The 16,274-nt window shown below is 32.8% G+C and overlaps 1 protein-coding gene across 4 annotated transcripts in view; it reads left to right on the top strand.

The window, feature by feature from the left end:
* The window catches only part of LOC138695868 (metabotropic glutamate receptor 1-like), a 1,249,477-nt gene that overhangs the window by 1,054,457 nt on the left and 178,746 nt on the right, over positions 1-16,274 (top strand). For all 4 annotated transcript variants that reach the window (XM_069820185.1, XM_069820186.1, XM_069820182.1 and 1 more), the window contains one exon: positions 7,798-7,930. In XM_069820185.1, coding sequence (XP_069676286.1) covers positions 7,798-7,930 — 133 coding nt within the window. The remainder of the gene's footprint in view (positions 1-7,797; positions 7,931-16,274) is intronic.

The following is a 16,274-nucleotide window of genomic DNA, read 5'->3' as shown; positions in this document are numbered from 1 at the left end:
CTTATGTATGTAAACCACATAGATGCACTTGCAATTCCGGGAATTGTCTTGGAACTAGTTGGAATTGAAGTTTCACCGAATGTAGGAAGTCATACAACATAGCGGATACAATTAAGTAGAACTTCAGTCCTCCTATTTCGAGAATCAATTATCGCTTTAGAAGCAAGATGGCAACTGGGGGAATGATGTGAAGGGTTACTCTCACTGCATGGAGAAGCATCACTTGTTGCGGAAATTGTTTGTAGGCCTACTCATACTTTGTTTCGTATTTCAAATGTTGGGCTAACGTTGTGCTGCGATACTCTTTTTAGAAACCTTCTTTAAATCATAGAATTCCTCGACGTTACAGATTGAAAATTTTATGTCTTCATTTACATTAAAAAATCATTTTTGGAGATGAATAAAAGAGAGTGAGATATTTTAATACTTTCCACTGGAAACTATTTATTTTATTATTAATATTTCTGTCTATTTCATAAGTTACGCTACAACCTAAATAATTAACGTTAGTGCGACCGTTAATAGAATACGGAACTACATGTTGGGATCCCTATAGAATATATCAGATAAATTCCTTAGAAAGAATCCAGTATAGGGCAGCTAAATTTGTTAAAGGTAAAAGAGAAGATGGAAACGATACGATAAAAGAACTTAAATGGGAAACTTTGGAAAACAGACGTAGGAAAACTAGAATAACATCATTGTATAGAGCACATCTAGGTCAGAAAGCATGGGTAGACATAACGGCTCGGTTAGAAAAGCCAACGTACCATGGTAGGAACGATCATGATTTTAAAATCAAATGTAGGAAACAGAAAACGGATGTAGGTAAATTCTCATTTTTAAATAGAACTATAAATGATTGGAATGACCTACCTGCAGCGTTCTTTGAGGGCTGTCCTTCCTTAAGGAGTTTCAAGAATAATATAAAAAGTTGTGTATCAAGTGCAAGTTAAAATTAAGGTGACATTTAACATTTAATTTTTTAAGGTGACATGTATTTATTTAGCCTGACGAGTTACTTCCTTTGTTTGAATTGTAAATTATTTAAAAATAGCGTGTAAGAGGACCTTAGACTAGAAATGTTTAGTTTAAATGTAGTTCTGTTTATAAGTACAGTATGCATTAGGGTGTAATTATTTGACTTATTTGAACTGTTGTATCAGTGAAGCGAGATGAGTCAGTGAAGTTATGGTTTTACAGTGCAGTGAATAGTTCCGATCAGTGATAATTTATAGCGTCAATGAAATGTGTTCTATAGTGTCAGTGAAATGTGTTATAGTGTGTCAGTGAAATGTGTCCTAAAGTGTCAGTGAAATGCGGCATAGTGCCACTACAGTGAGTGAGATGATAATAAAGTGAAAGACTATTGAAACTTATGCAGGGCCTATACATAATTATGTAGGTTGTAATGTAAAATTAGGTATTTTATTTATGTTTTATTATTATTGTGTTAAATTATATTCTGTATCCTTATTGTATTGTGTATAAAATTGTATTGTGTATTGTAATCATTTTTTTGTGTATTGTTTATATTGTGTATATCACTGCCACCGGGCGCTTGCTCACTTGCAGTGTAAATAAATACATACATACAATTAAAATGAGACTCTAGTATCGCGATGTATGACTGTGATTGGTTGGAATTCAAAATTTCACTACGCTTCATTCACCGAAAATGGAATGAGGTCATATAAACGAAATAGTCTTTTTAAATAAGTGCATAATTTTTCATTCTGCCCTCTGTATTCAAAACTGTATGTTGCAGAAAATTAAAATAAAAATTGTTTATACGATCATTCTCCCTGTTTTTTAATTTTATCTTCAAAATGTATGTCTTACGAAGAAATTATATTTTTCTGCTTACAATAATATTTAGTCAATTATTTTAATCATTCACAGCAAGTTATTTTGGAAATCTCTTCAATTAATCTGGTCTACATAAAGCAGCATTCATTTTTCAATTTTCATTTAATTTATTGTATTCCATAGATCTTACACTAGCATTCAATCTTTGAGATGTAGAACAAGTAAATGTTTTACAAGATTACAATTTTTTGGCGAGATGAGGCCAACGATTAGCCATAGATCATCTGCCATTTGGCGAGATGAGGCCAACGATTCGCCATAGGTCATCTGCCATTCGTCCTACAGTTGGAGAAAACTAAACACAGAAGAGGAGGGACTCCCGTGACACGAGGTCAGCACGACATCAGGTCCCCACCGAATAAGACAGTACATTACAAAATAATCAATGGACGAATGTTCATGTCCTGGGCCAGATTGCAATCTGCGATCATAACGCAGCGAAAACTGCAATGTAAAATAGCATAATTAATTAAGGAAAAAGCACATTATAATAGTACATTATGCAACGAGCCTATAATGGTAGTAATTAAGACGCAAGTATGTTTGTTTATGAAACGAGCGCAAGCGAGTTTCATAATTTTCATATGAGCGTCTTAATTACCATTATAAGCAAGTTTCATACGACTTTTTATGCTCAACCATCTTTCTAACTTGAAATTATTGATAAGTATTCATGTTATGGTTATCTAAGTGAAGAGCGGAACTGACCTTCTAAATTGTGAGATGTGCGCAGACGCGAAAGTATTGATTTTTTCCGAGGGACGAATGTCATTGACCTTGATATAATCTAGAGAATAACATTAATATTGATATAACCTGGAAATTGATTTAGAATTGAAAAACGAGATGACAAATTGAATTTATTTGAATATCATTTACAATTAACGCTAATTATTATAGTAACAGAACATAACCTTCTGCGACAGTATTGGATTTCCAGCCTCCGTGACGTTTCGCTAATTGTCTTTCGATTGCATATCCGAGAATAATCGATACTTCCGGTTTTATAATGGTACAATGGTGATTTCTCATTGGCTGAACAACTGAACTATAATGAATAGGTGTACTTTAATGGGGTGCATTAAAGGGCTACTACCAGGTGTATAATTACTACATTTCTGCATGGTCGAGCATAAAGTTACATATACTTCCTACAAATATAAACACCTGGTTTAACATTCTTGAAGATAGAACATAGTTAAATATTCCAGATGACCGAGCTGAGTATGGTACCATGTATTATACCTTATTTCATATATTAAATGTTATAAAAGCAGATGAAGAATTTAAAATTTAATCCGTTGCAGTCATGTATTAGTATTAGAAGGGTACTTACATATAGATCCTGTGCTCTGAGTGAATTCTGTTCCACATCACGCTGAATGCAAGGCTTATAAATAGAATTTGTAATACGTGAACGACATCTTCACTACAGCCATGTACGACGAATGGATGAGTCCCTGCTGGGTCGTAAAGCTTTGAAATGGGATTCCGCATAGGAGATATAAAAGGAAAATACTCCTCACGGGCTGATGTGAGTGCGGGAAAGTACCAACTTCACAGTGCCTCTCACGAATGTGCTACATTACAGTTTGTCACAAAATAATACGGCTTTTGTAATATTACCTATATTATATTATATTATATTATATTATATTATATTATATTATATTATATTATATTATGTTATGTTATATTATATTATATTATATTATATTATATTATATTATATTATATTGTATTATATTATATTATATTATATTATATTATATTATATTATATTATATTATATTATATTATATTATATTATATTATATTATATTATATTGTATTGTATTGTGTTATACTATTATATACTATACTATGTTGTGTTATATTATATTATATTATATTATATTATATTATATTATATTATATTATATTATATTATATTATATTATATTGTATGTATAGTATTGTGTTGTGTTGTATTTTACTATACTATACTACACTGTACCATACTATATTACATTATTTTATATTATATTATATCATATTATATTATATTATATTATATCATAATATATTATATTATATCATATTATATTATATTATATTATATTATATTATATTATATTATATTATATTATATTATATTATATTATATTATATTATATTATATTATATTGTATGTATAGTATTGTGTTGTGTTGTATTTTACTATACTATACTATACTATACTGTGCCATACTATATTATATTCTTTTATAATGTATTATATATATATTTTTTTCCTTTATTGTGCTAAAACAGCATGTTCCATTGCATACAATATTTGCAATACTACATGCTATGTTTATGTTACATATTTCATAGTTCATAGTTGATATTCATATATCAGTACATTATTGCAATATACAGAGTCGGTTAAAATAGATATTACAATCCAAAAATTAAAATAAATAAAAATTATCTACTCTACACAATATATGATCAACTAGCCAATTATAAATCTTATGCTTAAGTACATTACAAATCCACAATTAATTAATACATTACAAATACACATTACACATCCACAATTAAATTATCTATGTACTATATACAATCAATCCGCTCGCCAGTTACAAAGCTTATGCCTAAATGCATTATCAGAAAAATTTTGTACAAGTGTTGCAATATTACATACTATGTTTATATTATTAATCGAATTTGATATATGTAGAATAGTTCATAGTTATCTAGCAATACACTATTGTAATAGATAGAGTCAAATTTAAATTATACCTTACAAATTCAAAATTTAACATATATATTACAAATCCACAATTTCAATTGTACCTTCCAAATTCACAATTTAAAATATTATACTTTACAAATCCACAAATTTAAAATATGTATTACAAATCAACAATTTAAATTGTACCTTACAATTTCACAATTTAAAATATTATACATTACAAATCCACAATTAAATTGTACCCTACAATTTCATAATTTAAAATATTATACATTACAAATCCAAAATTTAAAAATATGCATTACAAATTCACAATTTAAATTGTACCTTACAAATTCACAATTTCAGATATTATACATTACAAATCCAAAATTTTAAAATATGCATTACAAATCCACAATTTAAATTGTACCTTACATATTATATTATATTGTATTGTATTGTGTTATACTATTCTATACTATACTATACTATGTTGTGTTATATTATATTATATTATATTATATCATATTGTATGTATAGTATTGTGTTGTGTTGTATTTTACTATACTATACTATACTATACTGTACCATACTATATTATATTATTTTATATTGTATTATATTGTATTATATTATATTATATTATATTATATTATATTATATTATATTATATTATATTATATTATATTATATTATATTATATTGTATTGTGTTACACTATTCTATACTATACTACAGTAATATGTATAGTATTGTGTTGTGTCGTGTTTTACTATACTATACTATACCATACTATATTATATTATTTTATATTGTATTATATTATATTATATTGTATTGTGTTATACTATTCTATACTATACTATAGTATACTATACTATAGTATACTATATTGTGTTATATTATATTTTATGCTCGACCATGCCGAAATGTAGTAATTATACACCTGGTAGTAGCCGTTTAATGCACCTCATTAAAGTACACTTCTTCATTAAAGTTCAGGTGTTCAGCCAATGACAAATCACCTTTGTACCATTATAAAACCGCAAGCATCGATTATTCTCGGATATGCAATCGAAAGACAATTAGCGAAAAGTCACGGAGGCTGGAAATCCAATACTGTCGCAGAAGGTTATGTTCCGTTACTATAATAATTAGCGTTAATTGTAAATAATATTCAAATAAATTCAATTTGTCATCTTGTTTTTCAATTTTAAATCAATTTCCAGGTTATATCAAGACTAATGTTCATCTTATTCTCTACGTTATATCAAGGTCAATGACATTCGGCCTCGGAAAAAAATCAATACTTTCGCGTCTGCGCACATCTCACAATTCAGGCCTGTTCGCTACTCACTTACATAACCATGACATGAATACTTTTGAATAATTTCAAGTTAGAAATATGTTCGAGGATAAAGAGTCGTATGAAACCTGCCTATAATGGTAATTAAGACGCTCGTACGAAAATTATGAAACTCGCTTGCGCTCGTTTCATAAACAAACATACTTGCGTTGTAATTACTACCGTTATGGGCTCGTTGCGTAATGTACTAATATTATATTATATTATAATATATTATATTATATTACATTATATTATATTATATTATATTATATTATATTATATTATATTATATTATATTATATTATATTATATTATATTATATTATATTATATTATATTATATTATATTATAATATATCATATTATGTCATGTCATGTCATGTCATATAGAGTGCGGCAGTGGGATATGACGGTTTTTATAGCTCTGTTGTGGGACACTCAGGACGAATTAAAAGAAAACATATATACTGGAAGTAATCCAGTACAATGCAATTTATTAATGTCTGATTACTTTTTAAAAACTACATTTCGTAAGTAGCCTCCACGGTAAAACATTTACTATTGAACTTTATTTGTTGAAACTTTGTGCATACAACATTGAAAGATGGGAGATTCCTCAGAGCTCAACATGACCCCCATTGCGCACCCTGCACAACTCATAACGGTGATGCAGTTCAACTCATGTCCGTTGTAACATAAGAAGGGTGATTTGTTGAAAAGCTTGAGTAATTTTTACTCTCAGATCATCAATGTTCCTGGGTTTCTGTGAATAGACAATGTCTTCAACAAAACCCTACACGAAGAAATCAGGGGGGTTAGATCTGGGGACTTTGGGGGCCAAGCCAAGAGATAGCTGCTTCTCGTACTGGGTTTCGCCTACGACTGTCTGCATGTTTTTTAATACAGAACCTGTTTTTACAAATGTTCGATACCACAACATTATGGAATCGTAAATAAGTACATTACGCACACCATACTCACGTCGAAATTCCCATTGAATTCTTTTAACACTCTCAAATTTGGCATACCAAAGAACACATTGTCAGCGTATTCCGAATCTAAGCGCTGAGCAATCCGATGGCATCACGGTGTTCCGAATTCCAACGATGACGTCACTGATGCTCCACCTGTGTCGCACCGGTTTCATCAGCTTGCAGAGGTGGTGGCGAAGTCCATCACTGAATGTGATTGGTTCTCGCAAAGGGCGGTAATTAGCAGACGAATGACATCGTGCACTGTTGTGTCATGGCGTTGTGTTCAGCTTTAGTTCTGCTGTATTGTTTGTAATGAGCACAACGTAAAAACAATATGTTAATGGCTTATGAGCGAACATGTCAACGGACCAGTTATTACTACCGGTGCAGAAATAAATTGTTTATGCTTTCTTTTCTTTGAACGAGATGACAGTACAGAAATTTCGCAAAATCTTGCTAGCGTAGCACAAACAACAACTTCTACAGCCGCCATGTTAACCATCGAACCTTCCAGCAGTTTTGTTCCCATTTCGCTGCAGCGTGACGTCATTGATGTCCACCGGTCCGGTGAGATTCGGAATATTCTGTGCCCGCTGTTGATTTGTACTAGCCATTTTAATCATCTACGATTTTCATTTGTCCTTTCAGATTATGTATTGTTGATTGTCATATATGGAAACTCCCATCGTTTAATCATAATAAAACCCGCAAGAAATTTTTCCTACTATCATAATAGCTTTATAATAATTATTATTATAAATTAATACTATCCATACCCAAACGGATCAGACTGTATATTAAAATAATTGCAGACAGACCATAATTGATCTGGTATTTTGTTATTTGTATCTTTCATTGCAATATTAGAATTTTAGAAGAATATCATGTTCATGTTTTATTTTTCAGAACTTCCAGACTGGTGGACAGGAGCAGAAATGCTGCTGGATTTGTGTCGCTTGCAAAAACAACGAGTTCCTGAAGGATGACACCACCTGCGAAGCCTGTCCCGCCGGATATCTGCCGAATGCCAATAAGACAGGTAATCTGAAGTCTTCTTTAAACGCGTCACTTTTTCTAAAATATCTGTAAGAGGCGAAAAGTGCCATTTAAAATCACAACGATTACGGTCTATTGGTGAACATTTATATCATGTTTTTTTTCTGAGAACCTTTGATCGTTACATATATTTTTACCAATATTACGTCACAAAATGGAACTCTATAAGGATGGCATAAGTAATACTAAGTTAATAATAATAATAATAATAATAATAATATTAATAATAATAATAATAATACAACTTACTTACTTACAAATGGCTTTTAAGGAACCCGAAGGTTCATTGCCGCCCTCACATAAGCCCTCCAGCGGTACCTATCCTGTGCAAGATTAATCCAGTCTCTATCATCATACCCCACCTCCCTCAAATCCATTTTAATATTATCTTCCCATCTACGTCTCGGCCTCCCTAAAGGTCTTTTTCCCTCCGGTCTCCCAACTAACACTCTATATGCATTTCTGGTTTCGCCCATACGTGCTACATGCCCTGCCCATCTCAAACGTCTGGATTTAATGTTCCTAATTATGTCAGGTGAAGAATACAATGCGTGCAGTTCTATGTTGTGTAACTTTCTCCATTCTCCTGTAACTTCATCCCGCTTAGCCCCAAATATTTTTCTAAGCACCTTATTCTCAAACACCCTGAACCTATCTTCCTCTCTCAGAGTGAGAGTCCAAGTTTCACAACCATACAGAAGAACCGGTAATATAACTGTTTTATAAATTCTAACTTTCAGATTTTTGGACAGCAGACTGGAGGATAAGAGCTTCTCAACCGAATAATAACACGCATTTCCCATATTTATTCTGCGTTTAATTTCCTCCCGAGTGTCATTTATATTTGTTACCGTTGCTCCAAGATATTTGAATTTTTCCATTAATAATAATAATAATAATGATTATAATAATAGTAATAATATTAATCATCATAATCATTATCATCATAGTCAACATCATCATCGTCAGGAAATTTATTGAAAAGTTCTGTAAATATATTACAAGTAACGGTTTAAAAATTTGCCATATATTCTCCTGTACAGTCGGACCAGCGAAGAGGGATTATAAAGAATAGACACTGAGAGAATTTTCCTGTTTTTTTTCTCTGTGCGCCAGCGTATAGTTCCACTTTCAAGCGCTAGAGATTAGTGTAATCGAGCATACGCTACGATAATAATTGAGAATAGAGTTGAGACACAGGATCCAAACATCGCCTACCTTATTGCATAATCCAGTAACGCTTTGCTTCAGATAAATTCAAGTTAACAGCTTTTCCTTATTTCTCAGTGACAAACTAGTTGTAATAATAATATTTTATATTTCAGATATCATAAATTATATTATAAAATATTATAATACATTATAAAATTAAGTATCGAATTCGTTTAATATTTGTATGTAATATAATATAGGTATATGGTTTTACTTCTCGTAAGAGTTTTGTTTTTCCATTTTCAGCGCTATCAAATCATTACATATTGTTGTTGGGTTGAACGTCTCAACTCTCATTACAAAGGAACTCTAGAGTCTAGACATTACAGTTAATGACGGATTTATTATTTTATGGATCCAATTTATTTTGAGTACATAATGTGCTTAGATATATTAATTATATGTGTTATATTTCTGCTGTGTCGACTGCTAGCTGGTGTGATGTCAGCGCCAACTCTAGGGAGAAAGCAGAATCTCACGCTTTAGCTGGCTTGAAGGTCATTGAAATCAGTCCGGCTACATCAAAGGTACCGAGGCGAAGTGTCCATTCTTTATAATCCCTATTCGCTGGTCGGATCATCGGATCTGTGCCCCCGTAAGATATGCGAACTGAACTCTTAATTCCTTCTCAGCCTCGGTAATTCATTTCTCTCCCTGCATTCCTATCTCGTTTCTATCTCTCTCCCTTTCTGTCCCTCACTACTCACAATTTTGACCTTCTTGCGGGACAGTTTACAATATTTGCACTTGCAGCCCAGTGTTGTCAACTCAACATGAAAACTGTAGCACGGAGTGGCGAAAGAAATATTATTAAGCAAGTGCGTAATAGCATTTTGCGATGAAGAGAAACAAACAGGTCAATATGTTTCCTATAAATCAGGCAACAAAAAGAGCAACTGATATCACAGATGAGGCTTATTTTATTTCAATTGATTAAGTATTAAAATTACTTACTTAACTAATACTAATAATACAACATTTTATGTAATTTATATAGACAGGTCAGAGCTCCTAATAAAGAAAATCAGGAGAGAGGGAGTCTGTGCAGGAGATGAAAAGCTAGAATCACTAGGGAAGAACAGACCAAGGGAACTTTTAATTATTGTAGGAGACATGAACCGATGTATTTTAAGAAGAAAGATACAAGAATTTTATACCGTTCAGAAATAAGTTTCAACATTGAAGAAATTACTGAAGCTTGCGAGAGAAGTAATAATTTCCAAGGTTGGAGAGAAAAACTACGGAAAGTGATTCGAGACATGGGATTTAGGTTTAAAAAATGTAGAAATAAAGATGTATTTTGATTGGAAGAAACAATATTGTAGTATGGAGGACCAGTTATTTATGACACCGTTTGACGGAAGTTTGGCAACAACCCTATTCGGCAAGGTTCGTGGCCTGCTGTTTAACGTGGTGGGAGGAAAGCGTATGGAATAGAGTGAGTATAGGCGTTAACTTTTCCAAGAACGACGACAGCGCTGAAGGGGCACAGATCCGATGGTCCGACAATAAAATATTATATTTTTGCTGTTAAAAAAGCAGATACAAAAATATGATAATTTTCATCTATTAAGCTGTAGAAAATATGCAATACATATGAAGTAGATTAATTCGATTTACAAGCTACATACAAAATTCATTGGTTGAGCTGTACAGAAATACAAAATACAAAGCAGGCAGATTGATCTCATGCTTAGAGGTGTGACTATATAAACTCTTGTAACAAATACAGCAGAGCAGGTTTAGCGTGGCTAAGATTGGGGACATGGAAGGGTAATAAAATTGTCAACGAAGAAAGGGGAGCGTCTTTGTCCACTGTGCGGAGAAAAGGACTCCTGGACACATATTTTATTGCAATGTATCGAATCGGAACACATCCAGAGAAAATATCTACCACCCTCGATGCTAAGTCAGAATAGGAGTTCGCGTGCATGTCTTAACCTGATGGGGAATAGAGAATGCGAACAAACGACTGGATTTTTTTGTTTATGTATTTATTTATTTTTTAGTTATTTATTTGTTTACTTTTATTTATTTATTTATTTATTTATTTATTTATTTATTTATTTATTTATTTATTTATTTATTTATTCTGGTGTAGTTAAGGCCATCAGGCCTTCTCTTCCGCAACACCAGGAATACAAATACAATAATAGACATAAACAGAAAAAATACACTATATACAAAATAAAGCTACACAAGAAATAAAGAGAGAGAGAGAAAAAAAAACACTATAAACAAAGTAAAGCCACACAAAAATGTACACAGGTTGCAGTCACACAAACTTTAAATGAGATGTTTAAGTATCATAATTAATTGTATCCTAACTAATTAACTAACATAAACAAGAAACTTGCAATTTTAATCTAGATTAAAAAAGAAAAAGAAAAAAACACAAATAAATACTTCTAGCAATACCTAAAAACGTTAACTATGACAAAATTTTCCAATTTAATTTTGAATTGTGATAAAGTCCGGGAGTCCCTGACGTCATTAGGTAACGAATTCCAGAGGCGAGGTATTTCTACAGTATAGGAAGATGAGTATAAAGACGCTCTATGATGAGGGGTAGAAAGAAGTGCTTGATGTCGGTTTCGAAGAGTTGCAAGAAATTGAAAGCGCGATAACAGATAATTCGAAGTAGAAGTATGCATGATTCTAAACAGAAGAGATAGTGAATGTATTGTCCTTCGTTCCTTCAGACGCAGCCATGAAAGCAACTGGAGGGAAGGTGTTATATGGTCAAATTTACGAGTATTGCTGATGAATCGTATGCACACATTATGAACACGTTGTCGTCTCTCAGCTAAGAGTGAACTTACATTAGTTAGCAAGGAATCGCAATAATCAAAATGGGGCATTACAAGCGTCTGAATAAGATTCTTTTTAGACTAAGTGGTAGAAATTCATTCATATGGAACAAGGAGTGAAGTTGAGAAAATATTTTTTTGCAAATGTGTTCCTCTAGAAGGCGAGACAGATTAGAACTTCAGCTGTTGAAGTTTGTGACACGAACTGAGGAAGGGATATTCAATTATACACTTTTATGTCTGTTTAGGTTAGTGTCATTTTTATTTTAATCTGTGTGTTCTTTTGGAGGGTGGTTGGATCTAACTATAGGTGAGAGAAGTGAAACCTACAAAGCAGAGTAGATTTACAGTAATATCTTGTTTCATATTATAAGGTAGGTGTCCCTGATATAGCCATGCTAAGGTTTGAGAATTTTTCTAGCCGCCATTTAAAAAAAAATGTAAACCACTTTTTTCTTACTCGTTCTCAGTCTAATGGACTTTCTTAAAACAATTTCCTTTCCCCATAAAAATAGCTTTAATTGTCCAAAAAGTCCCAAATTCCAGAAGTCTACCTAGTGGCCATATCAGGAACATGTGCACATGATATGGCCACCCTTGTTCCATGTTCTACAAATCGTGATTATTTTCAGTCTGATAGCGCAGTTGTGCTAAAATTAAATAATTTTGGTGTAAAATGAATAAAAATAACACTTAATAATCTTTTTTATAATTCAAAAGTGTAGTCAAAACAGGTTTTTCCATAAAAAAATAAGTTGTTTTCTTAAAATACAAAATTTTTGCGTAATCCGAGCTATAATGCATGCAAATTTGTCAGGTAAAAAATAAAAGTGAAATGAACTTGATATGGCCATGGTCCATTTGATATGGCCATATCAGGAGCAGGTAAGCTTTCACGAAAATCATTTGATTATGAACAACTCGTAAAAGATACGCCATCAACTACAACACCAATCAACAGAACATTAAAAACTGAATGGAGTACGATGGTTTTCATGAAACAAGTCTTTGAAAAACATGCATAAAACAAAGGAGACTTAGAGAGAAAAATAAGAAGAGGTCACATGAAAACCGCAAAACAGGCAACTGACGCCATATTGCTGAACCTGACTGGATGGAAAACGATCAAGTGACATACCAGGATGCCCTTTCACTGGATGCTGCTGCAATTTAGTGGATTTTTTGGTTAACTAACTCACAATATGGGGGTGGCCATATCAGGAACATGGCCATAACAGGAGCACCCACCTTATTATCTATAGACATGTCTACAGATGTTACAATATTTCCGTTTTCTCCGTGGTAGGTTTTCTGTAATCAAAGATGCCTGTAACTTTAATTTATTACGGAGGAATAACTTACTGTACGTTTAAGTATAAAGAAATGAATTGCTGTAATTTTACTAGACTTGAGATGAAGACACATCAGGAAAGAAATTCACATCCAAATGTCTCTCGTCCTTTGATGAAACAGATTGCATTTGTCTATAGAGGATACAAACATATGGCGAGATCATAAAACTCCGGGCTGCATATCCCTTACTCGGCACAAATGCACACGAGGACCGGAGACAAGTAATATGTGTCGCGTAGCAGAGCGGAGGATTCTGGGACAGAGACTGCAAGTATCGTTTGCTGTGGTTCAGATGAAGATTTGTTGCAGAAGGAAGAAGGATTCAATACCCGGAACGCCTTTTGAAATTTGAGGTGAACAAATACGACATCACAGAGGAATAAATCTTTTTCTGTAATTTTATAATAATAATAATAATAATAATAATAATAATAATATTTCAAGAATATACTCCCGGAAATAAATGGATTTTTTCTAAGGACGGTCTGTCTTCCTCTGAATGGCGGGACGCAATTAAGATGAATGCTAACGTAGCACCAGTGACAAGTCTTCATGGGAGATCCTTGGACGGTTTCCGTTGCAGATACTGCAACGAGATTGAAACCTTAGCACACGTCCTAGGATCCTGTCAGCATGGAGAACTCCTGAGAAATTCACGCCATCATAACATCCGAAAACTAATAGCACAAGCCCTTCGAAACAAGTCCTTCGAGGTCCATGAAGAGGTGCACTGCGTTGCGTCTGAAGGCGGCGGAATTAGAAGAGCGGATATCGTGGCTCTAGACAAGACTGATAGTAAAGGCTTTATACTGGACCCAACTGTTAGATTTGAGATGAGCTAGACACAACCATCTGAGGTCAACAAAGAGGAACAACAAATTTATGAGCCTACTGTTCCGTATTTTCGAGAAAAATATCAGATGGAAGACACCTGGGAAGTACATGGTTTAATGATCGGAGCGAGGGGCACCATCTCACGATCAACTGTAAACACTATCAAAACATTTGGAATCCATGACATCATTCCAAAAATAATTACTTCAACCATTAAAGGGTCTGTGGCAATTCTGAAAAATCATTTATACGGAATATCATAATCCCCCCCTTTTCTATTCGTTAGTGTGTGATTGTTACAAATATATGTACAAATTTATTATTTCTTAAATTTAAGCTCCTAGTTCACATTTCAATTTGACTCATCTATTTTACTGTAATCGTTACTATTCTTATATGTGTGTTATTCTGTGTTTTTGGCAACCCAGGATGCCTGGGCAGACTATTTCTTGGAAATAAATTATATATAATAGTGGCTTTATTTAACCTGGCAGAGTTAAGGCCGTAAGGCCTTCTCTTACACTCAACCAGGATTAAAACGTGCTTACATAGTTGTACATACAACTGAATCGGAATTAAGTAATTACATACTGATACAATTTAGGTACATAATGAGATGAAAAGAGGTAGTTACATAAAAATTTACCTCATAAAATAAAAATAAATATAATGTAATACATATTAATGTTGTTAGAATCAAATACGAATCACATAAAAACAGAAGCAGATAATTCAATAAAAATGTACACAGTAAAAATAAAAATAAACACATTAGTATACATATTAGTATTAGATTACAATTAAGTATGATTCACATAATTAAACTAGAAACCGACAATTGAATAAAATATACAAACAAAATAGATTAATAATAAAAAAGCAACACATTGGGATACATACTGGTGTTAAGTGATAAATAATCACGATTTAGATAATAAAAATAAGAAGCAAAAATTGAAAATAAATACAGTGGAACACATTCCATTAAATATTTTGCAACGCGTTAGGTCCGGCAACTCATCATAAGCTATTTTTCTAATTTACATTTAAAGGAAATTAAAGTTCGGCAGCCCTTGACTTCAGGCGGCAGAGAATTCCAGTGACGAGAAGTAACAACAGTGAAAGATGAAGAATAAAGAGATGATGTGTGCAGTGGTATTTCTAGCGTGTTATCATATTGTGACCGAGTCACCATTGCTCCCTTATATGAATATGTCACTTTAGTTTCTTCATAATTTTGAACGAGTTGTTAAATTTTCTAATTATGTTTTTTCATATACAGAGTGAACCGTAAGTAACGTCAAGGGTTATTTTTTTAGATATTTCAAACATTTCATGGCGTATTTTGAGAAACTACTGAATTAATTCCCGATATTATTATTATTATTATTATTATTATTATTATTATTATTATTATTATTATTATTATTATTGGTCGACCTGGTTGGCGAGTTGGTATAGCGCTGGCCTTCTATGCCCAAGGTTGCGGGTTCGATCCTGTGCGTTTCCTGAATGCCTCCCTAACAGGTTTCTTCAAATCTTCAATTGTCTGGTATCGACTGTTTCGAGACATGCTGCTTAATTATTTCCCAAAGGGAAATCACACCGTCTTTGCTGCGGAAAGTTTCACACAGGATATGCACCGCATCATTTTGTGCCGCGACAATGATGGTCCCATACTGATGTTCTGGATCACTAAACAAGCTGGGACGTAAAGTATCAACCATTGTCACACATCTGCTATGACATGTTCGAAATGGATGCACATCAACGTACAAATAAGGGAGTGACAAGACTTTCGGACATTGCTGTACACTGACAGACAGGAAGATCATTTGAAACAAAAGTGGTATCCAACTGAAATTTTAAATCGAGTCTACCAAAGAAGATTTTATAGTTAAATAATATCACTATTATAAAACTAACGAGTCTTTTAACACCCATTACCTAAAGAAACACTGTTAGCAACTCTCCAACAGCAATGCGGCAAACTATGGAACTTCCATTAGGATACAGCTTGCATCATAAGTAGAGGCCTGCGTTTGGTTACTTTGAATTCAAGTTAGGTGTACAATGATCATATAGATTCGTATGCAGAGGTAGTTGCAAGTCAACAGA

The sequence above is a fragment of the Periplaneta americana genome, chromosome 3, assembly GCF_040183065.1.
Source record: "Periplaneta americana isolate PAMFEO1 chromosome 3, P.americana_PAMFEO1_priV1, whole genome shotgun sequence".
Lineage (NCBI taxonomy): Eukaryota > Metazoa > Arthropoda > Insecta > Blattodea > Blattidae > Periplaneta > Periplaneta americana.
This window is presented reverse-complemented; position numbering and strand designations above follow the sequence as displayed.